Raw genomic sequence first — 20,848 nt, 5'->3', positions numbered from 1 at the left:
CATTTAGTTGTTTTTCTGGGGTTTTATCTTGTTCCTTCATCTGGTACATAGCCTTCTGCCTTTTCATCTTGTCTGTCTTTCTGTGAATGTGGTTTTTGTTCTACAGGCTGCAGGATTGTAGTTCTTCTTGCTTCTGCTGTCTGCCCTCTGGTGGATGAGGCTATCTAAGAGGCTTCTGCAAGTTTCCTGATGGGAGGGGCTGGTAGTGGGTAGAGCTGACTGTTGCTCTGGTGGGCAGAGCTCAGTAAAACTTTAATCTGTTTGTCTGCTGATGGGAGGGGCTGGGTTCCCTCCCTGTTGGTTGTTTGGCCTGATGTGACCCAGCACTGGAGGCTACCTGGGCTCTTTGGTGGGGCTAATGGCAGACTCTGGGAGGGCTCACGACAAGGAGTACTTCCCAGAACTTCTGCTGCCAGTGTCCTCGTCCCCACGGTGAGACAGAGCCACCCCCCGCCTCTGCAGGAGACCCCCCAACACTAGCGGGCAGGTCTGGCTCAGTCTCCCCTGGGGTCACTGCTCCTTCCCCTGGGTCCCGATGCATGCACTACTTTGTGTGTGCCCTCCAAGAGTGGAGTCTCTGTTTCCCCCAGTTCTGTCAAAGTCCTGCAGTCAAATCCCACTAGGCTTCAAAGTCTGATTCTCTAGGAATTCCTCCTCCCGTTGCCAGACCCCCAGGTTGGGAAGCCTGACGTGGGGCCCAGAACCTTCACTCCAGTGGGTGGACTTCTGTGGTATAATTGGTCTCCAGTTTGTCAAGTATTTTTTTTAAAAAACAACAATTTGAGGTATGATTCACCTCCCATAGATTATACCCATTTAAAGTGTACAGTTCACTGGTTTTAAGTAGATTCACAGGGTTGTGCAGTCATCACCACAGTCGGTTTTAGAACATTTTTACCACCCAGAAGGAAACCTCAGACCCATGAGCCGTCACTCCCCATTTCCCCTCCCCTCCTCCCCAGTGCCTGGCAACCACGAATCTACTTCCTGTCTCGGGATTTGCTTATTCTGCACATTTGCTATAAACGGGATCATATAATGTGTGGCCCTTTGGGTCTGACCCCTCTTTCACTTGGCATAATGCTTTCAGGGTTCATCCGTGTTTGCATCTGTCAGTACTTCATCCCTTTTTCTTGCTGAATAGTATTCCATTGTATTGGTATACCACAAGATGTTTACCCACCCACCTGTTTATAGACATTTGGATTGTTTTCACTTTTGGCATATAGAAATCATGCTGCTAGGAACATTTGTGTATAACTTTTTTCCACGGACATTTGTTTTCATTTCTCTTGGGCCTATACCTAGGTGTGGAATTGGTGGGATAGATGGTAACTTTGTTTGCCCTATTGGACAACTCCAAAGCAGCTGCACCATTTTACACTCCCTCCAGCAGTGTGTTAACTCATATACTTTAACAGGAGCATATATAGCTATCAAGACGTAAGGAATTTTAAAAAAAAATTTTATATATATATATATATATATATATATATATATATATATATATATAGTGATAAAAATAATGTGGATTTATCCAGTCATTTCTAATGCACATCTTGGGGTCTTTGAGGGAATTGGCTGCTCTGAGTTTGATGCAACTTCTCAGTTTTCAGGTGTCCGTGAGGTGAGAGGCTGTCACTTGGTGAATTTTCGTCCTCACGTTCTTAGCAGTTTCCATCTGCTCTTCTCCATTATCTTAGCCCCTGGAAAGTAGATGAAGGTGGATCGGCGTGGATGGGTGAAGCCTGAGTATCATAGGTGTGTTGTAGTGAAAGGAGGAGTGGGGGTCAAGCTTGCAGTGTTGGGGTCTGCATCTGTGAGGAGGAGCTGCTCTCTGATGGGAATATGGACCATTTGGGAGTGAGTGAGACGGGGTGGGGGCCCCTTTGTACTGTGTTTTGAATCTCTAACATTCTAAAATTGAAATTTGAAGAGATGCTAGCTTTTATAAGGATATTGCCAAGGTTTTACAAGGATATTGCCAGAAAGGAAGGATGTGCAAACTCTTTTTGGGAGAGCTCAGTGGCAGATGGGAAGCTATACAGAGAGTGATGATATGGCCAGAAACATGGCCACGTTTATCCTGCATAACCTTTGCTCTTCAGATTAAGATTTCAACCAGATTCCCATCATTTCCTGTAAGCCTCAGGTGCTCTCTGGCTTTTTAGATATTCAGACCAGATTTCTAGCAGAAGATGTGCAGGGCTTTTATACCCTTTTGCATTCACAGACGTTTACAGAGAAACAAGAATGCCTTGTTGATACTTTTCAGGGGAAAACAAACAAGCAGTATTCTTTTTAGCCCCTTATTTTGTTCATGTATTTTAGTACATGGAAAAATACCTCAGTACCTAGTATAAATTTTTCTTATTAATTACACTTTTTAAAAGAGATCCTTGCCATCTTAGTGACCTATATTTTATTCAGTCTTTTTCTGACCTCTGCCTCTTCGTAATCCTTTCAGTAATTCAAGTAGCATTTTGCTGACATTTCTAGAGATTTCCTTGGTGGTGGTGGGGTTTGGCACACAGGGAGAGCGTGGGAGTTCACTATTCCATGTTCCAAGCTGTTGTGCTTTGTTTCTGGCCTTTCCCGTCACCTCCTGGATGGTGTGTTTTCTCCTAGTTTTGTACCATCAGTTTGAGCCAAGCTGACGTCTTGCCCCTTTGTAGATACTTTACCAAACTGGCAGCCAAAAATGACTTCTGGTTTCAGTCTAGAATCTGGAGTCTTTCCGATTCTATTTTTGTCCACTGGATTAACAAATACTTTGCATGGTATCTCTTAATTCTTACTTGACACTAGGAAATGAGTGGCACACAAAAAACAGAATGAGTAAAGATAGGATTCATAAAATTGATTCGGCCTCTGTTTTGAAACTCCAAGATGTATGGGTATTTGGCTCAAATAGGCTTTTTTCATTTCACTTAAGAGCAGCCAAGGAATTACTGTCATATTCTTTAGTTTAAAGGCAGTCTCAAGACAGCCAATAAATGAAAAATGCTCACTTACGACTCAGCCTTTGGAGTTAGGTTTTAGGTGACAGGTGCAAGGTACTCAGTATATGACCTCAGCATCCTAGAAGGGCAGCTGGCGCTCATCCCTTTAACGGACAGTTAGTAAGTAGCCACTGGTGCCAGATGTTTGACTAGGCAGTGAGGACCCAGAGGTTTTCTTGAGGCCCAGTCCAGGTCCAGTACAAGGATGGCAGCTCACCCCCAACTGCAGACATCACGATTTGCCCTCCTTCGCTGGCCCATCTGCAGCCCCAGGTCCTCATCATGGTAACCCAGGAAATCAGTCACTGCCACCCAGGAGCTGAAGGTTTGGCTATGCCTGGTTCCTAGGCAGGGGTAGAAGGGGAGATTACAGCATAAGGTGGTGACAGGAGAGGGTTCTGTCCAGGGTGCTGTGGAAGAGAAGGACACTGCAGTCAGGTGGGGCACGGTGGCTGAGGTTGAGAAGAGGGGTGACCTGGAGGAATGCAGGACAGACCCCAAGAGGGTTCACCGCGGTGTGGAAAGCAGGGAGCGCGGGAGAGGGGGCCAGAGGCTGATGCGGCTGGAGAAGCAACAGGAACCCCTCAGGAAAGGCACTGTAGCGAAACCACATTAAGGAGATTATTGCTTATCCTGGAAGTGACTGGGAACAAACCGTGAGAGAATTTCAATCAGGGCGCGATCAGATTACATCACTGATAGCAGCACCTAACAACGGAAATACCTGAGTAGCTCACTCAGTACCAGGAATTGTACCAAATCCTTTATGGGCATTGTCTTACTTCTTTTTCTCCCCAACAGTCTACGAGATGTACGTATTATTATCATCCTCGTTTTGTAGCTGGTGCAGCTGAGGGTGAGAAAGCGGAGTCCCCGGAGCAAGTTGAGATTGCTCGGCTAATCGACAGCAGAGTAGGGTTCAGATCCATCCAAGTCTATGCTGTTCAGACCTGAGTGGCGTCCCCTTCAAGGTCCTAGTCGATCCCAGTTTGGGAAACACCAGCCAAAGAAACCAGAGTTTCATCTCTGGAAGTTTCTTTCCATTCTGAGTTATCAGTGCCTGGAAAAATTGTCATTAAAAGTAGTAAAAACATTTTTTTAATCACTGAAGTTAAAACTCAAAACTTTTCTCAGCCTCCAAATTGAGAACCACCGGATTCATACCATGGGAGTCGGGAGGCAGAGAAACTAGCTAGGAAGCAGTCGCTGGGGTCCAGGTGAAACGTGAGTGGTGAGAGCTGAGGCAGGAGGAGAGAGTGGAGAGGCGATGGAACCCAGGTGCTCTCAACCAGTTGTCAGGACTTGGAAGGTAGGCTTGGTGGCCAGCAAAGTGGAGGGGTTTCAGGTGGACTTCGGTTTCTCGCTTGGGAAGCTGGCAATGAGAGTGTCATTCCTGATGTGGAGGAGGTTTTTTTTTTGTTTTGGGGTGTTTTTTCTGAGGTGCTTTTTGACACATCAGGGTGGTTTGGAATTACAGGAATGGAGATTCTATACCAGAGTTCAAGTTAGGGGTCTGGACTTGTAACTGGGGAAAAAGGGATCAGAAAGGGGCACTTGAATTAGAACAAGGACTAGGACATTGGGACAGAAGTAAAGGAACTTCAGAAGCGAGAGCTGGTCAACCATTTGTCTCAAGAATTGGGGTTCCCGGGCTTTCCTCCCTTCCCTGCTTCTTGCTTTGTAGAGTTTCTCTGGGCTGAAAACTTACTATGTGTAAAATAGGTCGGTTAGGAAAGCCCTTTCTAATAGCTGGTGACCCTTGGGGGAGGTTTATTATTTCATTTTGGTTTTTGTTGTTTTTTTGAAAGCAATTCTACAGCACTCATTTTAAAAAGACTCATTGAATTAGTTATATGTGTCCAGATAAGCTCATTGATAATGATTTTGATGGGACTGATTTCTCTTTAAGCCTAGAAATGTTTAAAAACTTGAGAAAACAGGGAAAGTCATAGAAAAGTACAAAAAAAACAAAAAAAAACACCTGCAAGCTTGTGACCCATTATTGGAGTTCTGATATATTTTCTTCTAGGCTTTTTGCATGTATTGTAAAACTTTTTTTTAAATTAAGCTTTTTGTTTTGAGACCACTGTAGATCCACGTGCATCTGTAAACACTAGTACAGGCAGATCCCATGTTACCCTTTTACCTGGTTTCCCTCGATGGTAACATCTTGCAAAACTGGACCACAGTATTGCAACCAGGGTATCAGATAGTTGAGATACAGAACCTTTCCATCAGCGCAAGGATCCAGCAGGCTACCCCACGCCCCACCCACCCGTCTTAGCCTCCAGCAACACCAGTCTGGCCTTCATTTGCTCTAATTGGCACATTTCAAGAATACTGTATAAATGGAATCATACAACATGTAAACTGGGATTGGCTTTTTCAGCTTTTGCCTGTTACAGATAAAGCTGCTCTGAACATTCACATGTTAATTTTTTGTGCCGATGTAAGCTTTCCTTTATTCAGAACAAATGCCCAAGGGTACAGTTGCTGGTGTGGGGGGGGGGTATGTGTATGCCTCTGTGCTTGCCCTTGTGTGTGTTTAAAAAAGTAAACCTAGGATTATACCGTACGTGTGCACAGTGTAATTTCATCATAAATTTACCTTACTATACCTCTATAATGAAAACACATTAGAAAATAGTGATCTTTTTCTTAAGGAGTTTAAGCTCCTTAAGCTTAAGGAGCATGAAGATTGTCCTTTTCAGGGTAGATTGGGCCCACCTGGTGGTGGCAACAACGAGAAAGCTTTAGAAGACATAACCTAGCACAGCTGGAACAAGCGTGATCTTTCTTTGCACAGAAGATTTTCCTAAACTTTTCTCTTATGGAAAAAAAAAAAAGTAATAGAGTTTAGCATTTAAAAGAAATCTGTACCGGGACTTCCCCGGCGGCCCAGTGGTTAAGGCTCTGCGCTCTCAATGCAGGGGGCACAGGTTCGATCCCTGGTCGGGGCATTAAGATCCCACATGCTGCACGGTGTGGCCAATAAATAAATAAATGAAATAAATCTGTACATAATTCTTCTATAAAATCACACTTCCTAATGTGTATAAGTGCCGATTTGAGATCTTATTTTCCCTAATATGCAGATACTCTAGGATGTTCTTTTGTGTGTGCGTGTTTGTGTATTAGTCATTCCTTTCAACCATACCAGCTCGCTATGACGGTTAACTTTTTTCTTTGCGGCTCACCAAGGAGGGGTCAGGGCCAGTGTGTCGTCTGGGCCTTCCGTCGGTGCTGGTACAAGTGAGCGAGCTGCTTGTCGCACTGCTGGTGGTGTAGCAAGGCTCTGCGGGTCCATGGGCAGGTGCGCCGTCCGCAGGTTAGCTTCCAGGGTGTCTTAGGCTTCTTGGACTCTTAATCCTCTCCGTCTGCCTGCACACTCTGCAGTGTCCTCGGAGAGTTCAGGCTCTGGGGTTAAGACTGACTGTTAGTGACTGTTAGCCGGACCCTCCTGACTGTTGGGTTGGACGTATCACTGCCGATACTCTTGGCGGTGGTGTTTGTGCCCGTGAAAGCAGGAAGACACCCTCCATTTGGGGGACAGCAGTGTGTGTAGCGATCGCTCCCAGTGGTGATTCAGACACTGCTTTCACGTGGAGTTTCTAGAAAGGTGGCCTCCTTGAATTGCATTTTGTAGTGAGATGTGTTCTCTAATCTCGTCTCTCGAACAGCAATCTCAGTGTCACCTTTGGTACTGACTTGTCCGTGATGATGCGTAGGTACGAGTGTCCGCCCCCCTTAGCTGCTTACGTAGCCCTCGGTCCCTTAGGTCCGAGGCCAAGTGCCACTGCCGTGCACAGAGCCCCCGCCTCAGCCGCCCTCTGCTACGCGGGTGCCCCGTGCTGTGTCTCAGCTTTGTATCGGCTCTTGCCTGGCTGTGGTCTGTCCCACGTGGCCAGTTCCCATCCGACCCTGGGACTTTCCTCTGTGACAGACCCCACCGTGTGGTTAGGATTGCCTGTTTATTTTTCTGATCCCTCGGTGGTCAGTAAGCTGTTTGAAGGAGGCCATTTAATTCGTCATTGTATTCCTGGGCTCCAGCTCACAGCCTGGCACGAATGACCGAAGGAGCTGGACAGAGTAAATAAATGAAAAATCACGGAATAAGTGAGGGATTAAACCCAGCACACTGGGAGGGCGGTGCACAGTGTGCTTTCCCCCCCCCTCTCCACTCCTGCTCTCCTTTGAAGGGCCAGGGTTCTTAACCATTGACTCCACTGAACGTGCCAGGGATGGCCAGCCAGTTAGTGGCAGAGCTGGAATTCAAAAGGCTGCCTCTACCTAGCGTCCCCCTAAGGTGGGATGCACCTTTTCCATGATCCCAAGGAATTCAATGCTAGCTGTGCTGTGTGCTGTTGGGTAGGTTTCCTAACTTCTCTGAATCTTCTTGAATTGATTCTTTAAGAAATGAGCAATGGTGTTTCCTCCCCTGCTGAGGATCAAACGTGCCTGACTCATGCAGCCAGTGCTCAGTGAGTACCAGTACCCTCTGTCCACCCCTCTTTGCTATTTTGGTTTTATACCCGAATGTCATGCACTGCGCCATACTGGGCATTGAAAACCCACTGACAATTTAAATGACTTAATCTCACAACCCCTTTGAGTCTCTGAAAAAGAAAATAATCTTTGTTTTATCTATAATTAGAAGTCAGTTATCTCACAAACTCAAGGGGGAGGTTAATGTCACAGAATCTTTATTTATATAATGATCATTTTACCCCTCTGTGCCATGTAATTAAGATGACAAATCTGAGCTGAAAGCAAAGCACTGGTGCCATTTTTTCCCCCACACACTAGGAGAGTACACATGTATCATTTTGCCTTTGATTAGATTCTAATGGAAATCTCTAGCGGACTTCACATTTTTGTGTTCCAAATACTTTCTCCAGTCTGCTGGGGCAGCAGCCCATCAGGCCAAGGTAGAGTTTCAGTGAAGTAGGTGGCTTCCTTCCTCAGCCTGTCCTAAGATTACAGCCAATGAGGGTTGGAGTCCGTGAAGCTTGACATGAGGAAGCTTGTTTTTGGTTTACCTGATGGCTCACTTTGGCCACATGTCAGGAGGCAAAGGTCTTAACCTTTCTCGTCGATCACGCTTTAATTCATGAGCCAGTAAACGAAAGAAAGATGGAAGGAAGATTAAGAGAGTCCTCCCCCCTGAAACAATGTGGCGTTCCAGAGAAAAATCTAAACAAGGCCAGCCAGATTTGTGCAAAGGGATTACAATGGAAGAAGCAAGCATCGTGTCAAATAGTTTTCAGCAGATACCGTGCTGGTCAAGATCATCGTAGAAAACGTAGAACCGGGGCATCCCTGGTGGCGCAGTGGTTGAGAGTCCGCCTGCCGATGCAGGGGACGCGGGTTCGTGCCCCGGTCCGGGAAGATCCCACATGCCGCGGAGCGGCTGGGCCCGTGAGCCGTGGCCGCTGGGCCTGCGCGTCCGGAGCCTGTGCTCCGCAACGGGAGAGGCCACAACAGTGAGAGGCCCGCGTACCGCAAAAAAAAACAAAAAACAAAAAACGTAGAACTGAATGAGCCGCTCGCCTACTCGCCCTCTCCCGCCCCTCACAGCAGGTGTTCAGGCCCTTGTCTGAAGAGTAGGGGTCCCTCTGTCTCTAAGATTCTGGATTCTTTGCTTAGAGAATGTTCTGCATTGTTCCTTGCACCGTGACCCCCTTATAGGAATTGCTCCCTTTTACTAAGGCCTCGTTGGTGCCAATTGCTGTGACTTTTACTTACATGATGTTCTGTAGCTTTCACAGTAATTCTATGAGTAAGGATTATTATCATCATTTTCTTTATTAGTGGGGAAAATCATGGGCCAGGGAAGTTAAGTGTCTGGCTCATTGTTCCTGAGCTATAAAAGCATAGATCTAGGAGAACGGAGTCCAGCCAGATCTGACTCCAAGGCCATGTTTTGGTCATTACCCGACTCTGCTTCTCCTTGTAGGTATACCCATTTTGAAGGACAGGATCATTTATTCAGTATTTATTGAGTCTGTATCGTGGACCAAGGCTGGACACTGAGGAACAAGATAGGCATGCTTCCTGCCTTTGTAGAGTTTTCAAACTGAGTTTTCACGATAGTGAGGTGTGAAGTCAGTTCAGAGGGTCACAACTGACATTTAAAAGAAATAGAAAATATTGGATGCACCAAACATTGTGGTGTTTTACGAAACTCGTATGAAACTCTGCGTATGGTAGTTTACAGTGTAAAACACATTTTCCTTGGTTGGTTGTGGCCCAAAGAGTTGAAAGATACTGACCAGAGGTCTCAGAGTTGGGGGGGAGATGGTTTTGAAACGAGGAAGATAATAGGTTAGATGAGTGACAAGACAGCACACGTGATAGAATAAGGAGGAAGGTGGCAGGGTGTCCTTCAGACAAGACCCCTCGTGCCTTCTGAGAGGGTAACGTTTGGGCGGAGACATTAAGGAGGAGAGTAATGGGATGTCAGTGGCCCAGAACAGCAGGTACAAGAACCCTGGGTCAGGGAGACAGAGGTGGAAATAATGTGGACCATACTGTCTGACTATAATGTAGTACAATTGGAAAATAATAACGTCTGTAACTCTACAAAACAGAAATAGAGTTGCAGATGTAGAAAATAAACTTAGTTACCAGAGGGTAAGCGGGGGAGGGGTAAATTGGAGGATTGGGATTGACATATACACACTGCTATATATAGAATAAATAACTGATAAGAACCTAGTGTGTAGCACAGGGAACTCTACTCAGTACTCTATAATGGCCTATATGGGAAAAGAATCTAAAAAAGAGTGGATATATGTATATGTATAACAGATTTACTTTGCTATTATACACCTGAAACTAATATAACATTGTAAATCAACTAGACTCCAATAAAAATTTAAGAAAGAAGAAAATAATAAAAAATATAAGCAAACCCCATTGCCTAGTAACCCCATCATCATCTTTATCACCATCACCCTTCCTAACTTGGGTCAAATACGAATCAAAAACTAAATTATATAATATTGTCGTGCTGACCTTTGATTTACCTCTATTAAATGTTTTTATTTTTACAATTGTTTCCAAAAGATTTGTCTTTATTTTATGAAGGGTTTTGCTTATGGCATTGGCTGACTCATCAATTTTTCCTGGTGTGTGCCTAGACATATGGCTGGATGGCATACCAGGGCATTCCTAGACTGGGGTATCTCCACCTTGGCTTCCTGACATTTGGGCTGGATAATTCTTTGATGTTTATAGCAGCATTCCTGGCCTTTACTGACTGGATGCCAGCATCCTTTCCCCTCTCCCATAGTTGTGACAACCAAAAATGTTTACAAAACTTGCCAACTGTGCCCTGGGGGGGCAAAATTGAGAACTGCTCTGGAAGAAACGCCAGGCTCACGGGAGATGAAGTTGCCCAGATTGAGAACACCCTCTATCCCATCCGTCCGTCAGGAGAGGACATGATGAGGGTTTTTTGGTTTTTTTTTTTTTCTCTTTAATCAGAAAAGTTACATTTTTATGACTGGGGGGTTCCTAACGAATTGTAATAAGGGAAACCTGTGTATATCACTATAGACAATAAAAACTCTCACCTAAGCATGATGGGGGTTTCCTGCCATATTTGTACTATCCTAAGATTAAAATAAAAGGGGATTGATCATGGCTCAGCTGTTTTTTAAATCTAATTAATTGACTTCCTGCCTTTTCATACAGAAGCGGACCCAGCATCGGGCAGACCTTCTCTGAGTTGTTTTTCCAGTTGCGTGGATTGGCGGCCTTTGTTCTGCTCCCACACTTAATCCAGTCTGTCTTGTGACCAGTGGCTTGTATTTCTATAACAGGAGCTATTTGTTCGGAGGCCCCATTTTTTCTAATTGATTTCCTGTCTATTAATCGTCTATATTTTGCTCCTTTTCTTAACCATACCACCTTTCTTCTAGTATATGCCCCGTCAAAGTCACTCCGTTTATTTTGAGTTGGGTTTTGAGGAATTCATTTTGTTATTGTGTTTTGGCTGTTGTTTGTTTACAAAAATTTCCTGTAAAAAGAATTCCACTCTTTAAACCTAGAACTTTCTTTTTTGCTGTTTGGGGATTATCTTCTGCAGCTAGTACGCTGTTCGTTGTTGCCTAGGAATGACTGTTGGTAGTTCGGGGGACTCTCCTTAAAAATTCTTGAATAAGATTGTGAGTCTTATTAATCCTTTGAAATATTTCCAAATTAAGTGTTTATTCAACCAATATGCTTTAACACAGTGAATGCAGGGGGTTGTTTCCAGTCCTTACTTCCTTAGTGTTCCTGCTTTGATGTAGGAGTGATCAGTGAGGTATCCTCAAACACTTAACATAAAGTAACCCCTCTGGGTGCTTAACCACCTTACACTCATTTATGTCTTCGTAGATATTCATCACCATTTGCACGATGCTATATATTGTCCATTTCTGTTTTTTCCTTCCCTTTACTGGAATGTAAGCTGTATTCCCGATGCTTAGAACATACCAGTAAATATTTGCTTGAATGTATGGATATTTTTTGGTTTTTGGTTTCTGGTTTTTTGTTTTTTGTAAAGTACCTATATGAAAAAATATATATATATTTTTTTGTGTGTGGTACGCGGGCCTCTCACCGCTGCGGCCTCTGCCGTTGCGGAGCACAGGCCCCGGACGTGCAGGCTCAGCGGCCACGGCTCACGGGCCCAGCCGCTCCGCGGCACGTGGGATCCTCCCGGACCGGGGCGCGAACCCGTGTCCCCTGCATCGGCAGGCGGACCTCCAACCACTGCGCCACCAGGGAAGCCCGGAATGTATGGATTTTCTTCGTTAATTTATCAGACACTTATCAATGTGCCAGGCACCACTGTAAAATCTTTACAAATATTAACCCATCACTGAATGGATGGTTCTCCCTGCCTTTCCTTCACAAATACATTTTCTCTACTATCCCATTTTTCTTTGAAATAATCACCGTTTCGAGCAGCTGCAGACCTCTGTCCTGGCATGATGGTTCTCTCTTTTCTGTTCGCAGCCTCTTGTTTTCGTAACTGTTATCTTCCGTCATGATTCTGTCTCCCTGAGGTCAGGAGAAGGAAGAGTGCCGGTTCTCTTGATTTTCCCACTCCTGGAATGGCCATGTGCCCACATCTGTGTGTGCCTAAAAACATACCAGGAAGTCAAATGTACAAAGGTGGGGACTCTATTTACAGTTTTAGCCATTTTTTCAGAGACCAGTGCCCAGCTCTGAGCTGCTTACTTGGACCCACGCATTGCCTTGCTGTTCCCAGAGCGTTAAAAAAAAGACAATGGGGCTTCCCTGGTGGTGCAGTGGTTAAGAATCCACCTGCCAATGCCGGGGACATGGGTTTGAGCCCCGGTCCGGGAAGATCCCACATGCCGCGGGGCAACTAAGCCCGTGCGCCACAACTACTGAAGCCCGTGTGCCTAGAGCCCGCGCTCTGCAACAAGAGAAGCCACCGCAATGAGAAACCCGCGCGCCGCCATGAAGAGCAGCCCCCGCTCGCCGCAACTAGAGAAAGCGCCTGCGCAGCAACGGAGACCCAATGCAACCAAAAATAAATAAATAAAATAAATAAATTTATTTAAAAAAAATTAAAAAAAAAACAATGAAATGTTTACATATGACGTAAGTATTTAGTCCTTATGTAAATCTTTAGTGTCAGCTGTAGGGTGTGTATGGTTATTTCCAAAAAGCAGAATCACTAGAAATACAGACAACAATTGTAGAAATGTTTACATATGACGTAAGTATTTAGTCCTTATGTAAATCTTTAGTGTCAGCTGTAGGGTGTGTATGGTTATTTCCAAAAAGCAGAATCACTAGAAATACAACAATTGTAATAGTCTAAATTATTTCTGTCCTCAAATTCTGGAATTCCCAGTATACTCAGAGGCAATTAGTAGAAGAAGGGTTCACGTTGAGAAGGACTTGCTGATGTGGAGCGAGTCTGCAGGGGCTTGAGCAGGAGGCAGTTGTGCTGGTGTCCTGTCGTCTCCCCTGCAAGACAATTGTCCTGGGGAACTTGTGTAACTGCCTTGCCCTCGTGCTGGCAGGAGCGCTGAGCCGGCAGGGTGAGGAGGTCCTCCCGGGGCTGAGTGCAGAGGGTGACACGACACTGCTCTGCACCCCTCAGCTGGCCATGGGCTAGCCTCACGGTCACCGTAGGGGAAAAACCCAAGGACACTGCTCGGTTGTAGTGTTTCTGGAAAACCTGGCCGGATTGGCCCCATAGGCATAGAGCGAGCTGGGGGAGGGCAGAGATTTCCAGCCGTTCACTTCTGGCAGTTGCCAGGCTACTCTCAGCCTAAATCTGTTTCTTTAATTTTCTTCCGTGGTGTTGGTAAGTTAAAGTGAAGGGCTGGTGTCCCAAGTGTCCCTACACTCTGGAATTTCCTGCGCATTTTTCTTTAATACCTAGTTATCCTGGCTGCGGCACAGCCCACGTTGCACACAGTCCCTCGGTGGCCACAGGCCTGTCCTACCCCGTGGGGTTGCTTACGTGGCACAGTGGCCCCCTCGCCGGGAGGCGGGGACTACACATCTCCTGGCAGATGTCTGGGCCCCGGAGGCCGCTGGGGAAAGTGGCTGGGCCTCAGAAGAGACGTCTGGGGTCTGCCCTGGCCTCAAGCAGTTTCTCAGGACTGGTTTTGACTGACTCTTGTGGTTCATGTGGCAGAAATGCCATGGCTGAAGTTTTCATTTTTCTCTGGAAAAATAAAACATGCCACTTTTTGTGGCTTATGGAAACCGTTGGGTTGGTACTGCTGCCTTTCTTAGTGTGTCATTCCCTTTTGCAGTAACATACCGTTTGTTGCCATGAAGGCAATTGGTTGATATTTTAAAATAGAGTTCCCCAACCTGCAGATAGTATTCGAAAAAGTTGTGTTGTGTGTATGTGGACACGTGAGCACGTGTGCTTATGAAGACTGCATTTTTCGTGTTATTTACATCTTGCTTTTACATCTTGGTGTTTGTATTTTAAGGATAAATATAGTAAAAGTATACAATGAATAAACAGGAGGTAGCCTCCATCACTGAATGATTGTTTTCTATACAGGAGTTTGTAAAACTGGTTAGACTGGTCAGTGGTTGGAGCTGACTGGATGTGATTAATCCTTGACCCAACCAGTGGTGATAAAAGAGCCCTGTGTAGATTTTAGAAATACATGCACATTCTGTGGTCAGTCCTACAGTATCAGAGTTGTCTTGTGTACACGCTACGACACGTATTCAGCACTCACCACTGGTGTTTGGAAGTTAAAGGAAGACAGCACTCACCACTGGTGTTTGGAAGTTAAAGGAAGACAGGCTGTCAAGCAGGCAAACCGATTGTATTTTACATTTCAGAGGGTTTGTTTTGCCTAAAGATCGCGTGAATGCTGTATATCTCAGTTGAGAGGGGATCATGTCCAAGGATATTTTTCAGACATTCCTGAGGAGGTGTGTTCCAATGTCTGAACAAATGTACAGACTATATGGTGAATTTATGTAACACTTAAATTGAAGGGCTTTATTAGGAAGCTTTGAAATATATCACATGGTCCTTTGAATATATTATATAGTGAAATCAAATTACTTCCTGAAAGCTTGGTCAGCCAGCTTCTTACTGCCTTATGTCAGTGGTAGAAAAGTGAACTGAAAATTTGTCATTTCTGTGATTCCCAAAGGATGTTTAGTACTTGAACTATTCATGTCTTTTAGGAACATCTTATGTCAATTTTCAAAATAATTGCTACCTTTAAAAATAGGTAGGTGGCATAGAGGAAATGAAAGAGTTCTCCGCACTCTGCTTTTTGCTGGTGGATTCTGGATCTTTTTGCTGGTACTGTTCTGAGGTCGTGTTGTAAGTTGGGGAAGCGTCGTGGAAACTGTTCATCGCTGATAACTAAACCGTTGAATTCCCCCACCATCAGGTCTTCACATACAAGCAGAGCACAATTACACACCAGAAGGTGATGGCTATGGACCCCATGGATGAGGAGGGCGTGGATGACATGGCCACCTTGACTGAGCTCCACGGGGGCGCCATCATGCATAACCTGTACCAGCGCTACAAGAGAAACCAAATCTACGTAAGTTCCACTTTCATGCCCTTAAAAAATCCCTCCAGTTCGGTGTTTGTTTTTTTTTTTTTTTTTTTTTTTTTGGTCATGCAGTGCAGCATGTGGGATCTGATTTCCCCCAGTTCCCCGACCAGGGATCGAGCCCACACCCCCTGCAGTGGAAGCGTGGAGTCTTAGCCACTGGACCACCAGGGAAGTTACCCAAATCCCTCCAGTTTGAGTCAATGTTTATTTTTGTCTTTAGAGAGTATTTCCTTTAGAGAACCTCTAGTTAATCTAAGTAAAATTATGTTTTCAGGTGTTTTGCCAAATTAGAGACTGGATCCATAAATCATGTTCTCATGTTGATTGCCTTGACTTTATGAGGGGGGTGACTTTATATCGAAGGGTAATGTGACCTCCTTCTTCTTGTGAGCGCATTCTCTTCATAAGTGTTCTGTTTCATAAAGAAGTCACGCAGAGTGGTTTGACTTCCTCAATTAAGGGCTGGGGGAAAATGTGGCTTTGCAGACAAGCAGAGCTCAAGCTTTTTTTCTCATTTTCTTGATTTCTCTCCTTTTATGGATTTTCACTTTTTTTTTCTGGCTCTGGAGCCCATCTAGGGGGATATTTATTTATTATTTTTATACAGTTTTTAAAGGTTACTTTCCATTTACGGTTATCATAGAATATTGGCTGCGTTCCCCATGTTGTACAGTACATCCTTGAGCCTACCTTACACCCAATAGTTTGTACCTCCCACTCCCCCCACCCCTATATTGCCTCTTACCCCCTCCTCACTGGTAACCACTAGTTCTCTATATCTGTGAGTCTGCTTCTTTTATGTTATATTCACTAGTTTGTCATATTTTTTAGATTCCACATATAAGTGATATCATACAGTATTTGTCTTTCTCTGTCTTATTTCACTTAGCATAATGCCCTCCAAGTCCATCCATGTTGCTGCAAATGGTAAAATTTCATTCTTTTTTATGGCTGAGTAGTATTCCATCGTATGTATGTATGTACCACATCCTCTATCCATTCATCTGTTGGTGGACACTTAGGTTGCCTCCATATCTTGGCAGTTGTAAATAATGCTATGAACATTGGGGTGCATGTATCTTTTTGAATTAGTGTTTTTGTTTTTGGGGGATTATATACCCAGGAGTGGAATTGCTGGGTCATATGGCAGTTCTGTTTTTAGTTTTTTTTATTGAGAAACCACCATACTGTTTTCCACAGTGGCTGCACCACTTTACATTCCCATCAACAGTGTATGAAGGTTCCGGGCTTCCCTGGTGGCGCAGTGGTTAAGAATCTGCCCGCCAATGCAGGGGACACGGGTTCGAGCCCCGGTCTGGGAGGATCCCACATGCCGTGTAGCGGCTGGGCCCGTGAGCCGTGGCCGCTGCGCCTGCGCTGTAGAGACTGCAAGCCACAACTACTGAGGCCCGCGCGCCTAGAGCCCGTGCTCCGCAGCAGGAGGGGCCACCGCAATGAGGAGCCCACGCACAGCGGCAAAGGAGTGGCCCCCGCTCGCCACAGCTGGAGAGGGCCCGCTAGCAGCAATGAAGACCCAGTGCAGCCAAAAATAAATAAATAAATAAAACAAACCCAAAAACCCCCAGTGTATAAAGGTTCCATCTAGGGGGATATTTGGGTTCAAGGGAACCCATCTTATTTGTGGGATTGCTATTTTGATTGGAGGCATGTCCTTGTATAAAAGGCAGTCATGTACATTTTCCCCTTAATTGTTATGAAGTGTGACTGTGCTTATCGTATAAAAGTAATATCTAAAAATCACTTCTATAATAATCCCTTTTTGACATTAAAGTACATAAATTACTTTATCTGTCAAGAATGATTGATCTACAGATTTCCTCTTTTCCATCTGCCTGTTAGTCTTTATAGTAAACTGGGCAACCTGCTTATAGGTGTTTATTTTTCAAGTCACGTTCAAATTCATACAGTTTTTTTTAAAAAACACCAAATTTTAATACTGTAAAAACCCTTGATGTTTTAGTAATTTTTGTTCTTTAGGAGTTAATGTTTAATTTTGGCAGTATGCCTGTGATTATGATGAATAACAACATCAACCTTTCCAATAGCTAGCAGGTGCTAACGGAGACTCAAGGCCCTCTCAGTATTGGGGTTTCTCTAACTTATCCTCCCTTAGACCAGGAGAGGAGAATTGGGAAAGAGGAGGAATTAGATATTTGTGGGTTTAATGTGAAATTGTCCTCAGCTTTAAAGAAAGGATGTTTATTTGCCTTCTTTTTAGATTGGAAAAGTGTCATTTTTGCCAGATTGACCTAATGTTTGCCAAATGTCCTCAGACAGCCCTGCCTAGAGAAATTCAGCCGCGTTCGAGTCCTCTGACTGGCTGCGCTTATGTTAAGTCCGTACATTACAGCATTTCCCATATGTTCTTCAGAAAAGGTAGCATTCATACACGTTTATGTAGAAGTGGCTGTGTATTCCATTCCGTGCACGTGCTTGCAGAACACACGTGCATTCACTCCCCTCCGTTTGCATCTCAGAAACCTCCTCCTTTCCACCTCTACCGGTGTCCAGGGAACCGTGTACCGTGCCTGCGTTGTTAGCATTAAGTATTTGACACTGCCATGTAACTCTGTTTACACAGCAGTTTCCTGGCTCGGTTGGTCACGGACCTGTTTTGTCTTTCTTGAGCCAAGGACAGTGCAAGGCACCCGGCGGTGGTGCGATAAATGTTTGTAAAACAAATGCCATTCATATTAGAAATAACATAGTTGATGATAAAGGTGAAGCTAGATTTAAAATTTCTTTATTGGTATCTGTCTTTTACAGGTGACTATTTCAGAACTCATATTCTTCTGTCTTTAGATGCAAGTTCTTGTTACACATTTAGTAGTCAAGAAAAAGTAAGTCAATTAGCAGGAAAAAAAACTACCAAAGAGGCTTAAAAGGCAGAGCCTTTTAAAAGTCTGTTCCCTTGGGGCTTCCCTGGTGGCGCAGTGGTTGCGCGTCCGCCTGCCGATGCAGGGGAACCGGGTTCGTGCCCCGGTCCGGGAAGATCCCACATGCCGCGGAGCGGCTGGGCCCGTGAGCCATGGCCGCTGAGCCTGCGTGTCCGGAGCCTGTGCTCCGCAACGGGAGAGGCCACGGCAGAGGGAGGCCCGCGTACCACCAAAAAAAAAAAAAAAAAAAGTCTGTTCCCTAGCCCCACCGTGATGGTGTTGTAAACCTGACAGCTTAAACTGCCCAGTAAACCACGTGACTAGGATCTTGGTCTTTTTTCCTGGGATGAAGACCTTTCCCTTTGAGGGAAAAACACAGGATTTTTTTGTACATTCAGTTTACAGCTCAGTTCAGTTAATTATACCCTTATATGCCTTCCTTTCAGGACCTAGATAATTGTATTATTATCCATATAGCAGCCACCTCGATTTTCATTGCTGAAGCTGTTTGCAGTGGGTGCTGGTACCTACCAGACTCTGCCCCATCGAGACAAAACCACCATCTTTGAGGAAAGCACAGCCTTTTCACCTCTTATCCCAGCTCTGAGTGATGCTTGTGCATATCTTTAAAAGAGGGAAAAAATGACTTGACTTATAACAGAGGTGCTGTATTAGTTTTCTTTTGCGGGCTTAACAAATTACCATAACTGTGCCAACTTAACAGAAAGGAATTTTCTTGCAGTTTTGTAGGTCAGTCTGAAGGGGTCTCACCAGACCAAAATCCAGGTGTGGGCATGATGGCGTTCCTTTCTGGAGCCTCTAGGGCAGGGTCTGTTTCCTGCTCTTACCCGGTGTTGGCAGAGTTCAGCTCCTTGTGGTTGTAGGACTGAGGTCCTCGTTTTCTTGCTGGCTGTCTGCTGATTCCGAGCTGCTAGAGGCCCCCTTCCTTCACATTCAAAGGCAGCAACCCTGGATCTAGTCCTCATGCTTCAAATCTCTTCCCCCTTTCTCCTCATCTCTGACTGCAGCCAAGAAAGGTTCTCGGGTTTTAAAGATTCGTGTGATTAGATTGGGTTCACCTGGATAATCCCCAGTCTCAGAGTTTACAACTTGAATGTATCTTCAGAATCCCTTTGCCTGCAACATCACATAGTCTCAGGTTCTGGGAATTAGGTGGACATCTTGGTGGGGTGGAGAGTGGTGCATTACTCTGCCTGCCATAGGCGCCCTCCCTTTTTTTTTTTTAGTACGCGGGCCTCTCACTGCTGTGGCCTCTCCCGTTGCGGAGCACAGGCTCCGGACGCGCAGGCTCAGCGGCCATGGCTTACAGGCCCAGACGCTCCGCGGCATGTGGGATCCTCCCGGACCGGGGCACGAACCCGCGTCCCCTGCATCGGCAGGCGGACTCTCAACCACTGCGCCACCAGGGCAGCCCGGCACCCTCCTTTGAGTCCTGTTATTGAGAAGGGACTCCTGGTCTCTCCCCCACCACTCTGGATCTTGCATTATTTGTTGGCTTTCTGTCCGAGCAGCACAGGTTGCTGGTAAGCAGACCCTTCTCCAGGTAGAGGAGTCTGTTGTTTTGTGCTAAGAAGGACCATTAACTCTTTTCCTCCTTGAGGGCCACCCTTATTGTCTGAGGACACTGCCAGACCCCAGTAAAATATTTCTTCTAGCCTTTAGCATCCTCCGTTCAAATGTGGGTAGAGAGCTATGAAGGGGTAAAGCACTCAGCAGACAAACCAAAGTTGAGCCCACTTTTCTCTACTCACCTCCTCTTGGGCTCTGTAGTAACCATTTAATTTTTCTATGGCAATTAAAGAAAAGTTTTTTAAAGGTCAGATATCATAACCACCACCCCCATCTGACAGGGCTGTTTTACAATAAAATGGCAAGTGAAAGCACTTTAGGAACTCTGCTGACCTTTGTACCTCTCTCCCCATCTTTCTCATCTAATTCCAGCAGGTCTTTATTTGGAAAGTACCTGCCTGGAACTTGGCGCTGCTCCTTCCAGGCACAGAGGCTGTGCAGACCTCCGTGTCTGTAGATCTCCATGACTCCAGCCTTGCCGCTGGTCCTGTTTGGCTCTGACACCCGGGTTAGAGCAGCTCTGCTCTTTGCATTGCATGAGCCCCTGCCTCATGCCCTAAATACTGGATTCCCTTCCTAGAAAGCCAGGCTCTCATGTCTAACACTCCACCTTGTCAGCTTTTCTCATCCTCTGGCGACTTCCCAGATGAGAACTCTGCTCAACACTTCAGCTCCCGACCTGGGACCCCACCCCAGACTTCCACCCTGAGCCTCTTATCTGTGAGCTTCCTGGCACCTTGGAGAGGGTCCCATGAGTCCCACCCTCCTGTGTCTCTTCCCACCATTGATGAGACCTGGTGGGGACAGGTACCCACACTGGTAAGTCCCTAAAGACTTGGAGAGGAGGGGTATGTGTCATACAGAGAGATAAGAGATGGGGAGATGGAACAAATAGGTGGGTGAGAAAGCCGGAGCTGGCCGTGAAGAGTCCTGTGGAGGGGCGGCAGTAATGATACTGAAAAGGAGGGATGAGAGTTGATCAGGAGGAAAGGCTAGTGAGACGCCATCCATGAAGGTGGAGAGATGAGGGTGCATTTGGTGCGATGTCCTCACTAAACTGGGAAAAGGTTCCTTTGCTGATGGATTCTGGTGTGTGTTGGGGAACATCAAATAATCAGTGGGATAGGTAGGCTGGAGTCAGGACACCTTTAAAAGCAGTGGTTCTCAGGCTTCCCTGGTGGTGCAGTGGTTGAGAGTCCGCCTGCCGACGCAGGGGACGCGGGTTCGTGCCCCGGTCCGGGAGGATCCCACATGCCGCGGAGCGGCTGGGCCC

General features: G+C 45.6%; 1 protein-coding gene across 6 annotated transcripts in view; it reads left to right on the top strand.

Annotated features, from left to right (window-relative positions):
* Positions 1-20,848, top strand: part of MYO10 (myosin X) — a 220,529-nt gene that overhangs the window by 81,669 nt on the left and 118,012 nt on the right. For all 6 annotated transcript variants that reach the window (XM_028492825.2, XM_055086516.1, XM_055086515.1 and 3 more), the window contains one exon: positions 14,915-15,073. In XM_028492825.2, coding sequence (XP_028348626.1) covers positions 14,915-15,073 — 159 coding nt within the window. The remainder of the gene's footprint in view (positions 1-14,914; positions 15,074-20,848) is intronic.

The sequence above is a fragment of the Physeter macrocephalus genome, chromosome 8, assembly GCF_002837175.3.
Source record: "Physeter macrocephalus isolate SW-GA chromosome 8, ASM283717v5, whole genome shotgun sequence".
Taxonomy (NCBI): domain Eukaryota; kingdom Metazoa; phylum Chordata; class Mammalia; order Artiodactyla; family Physeteridae; genus Physeter; species Physeter macrocephalus.
This window is presented reverse-complemented; position numbering and strand designations above follow the sequence as displayed.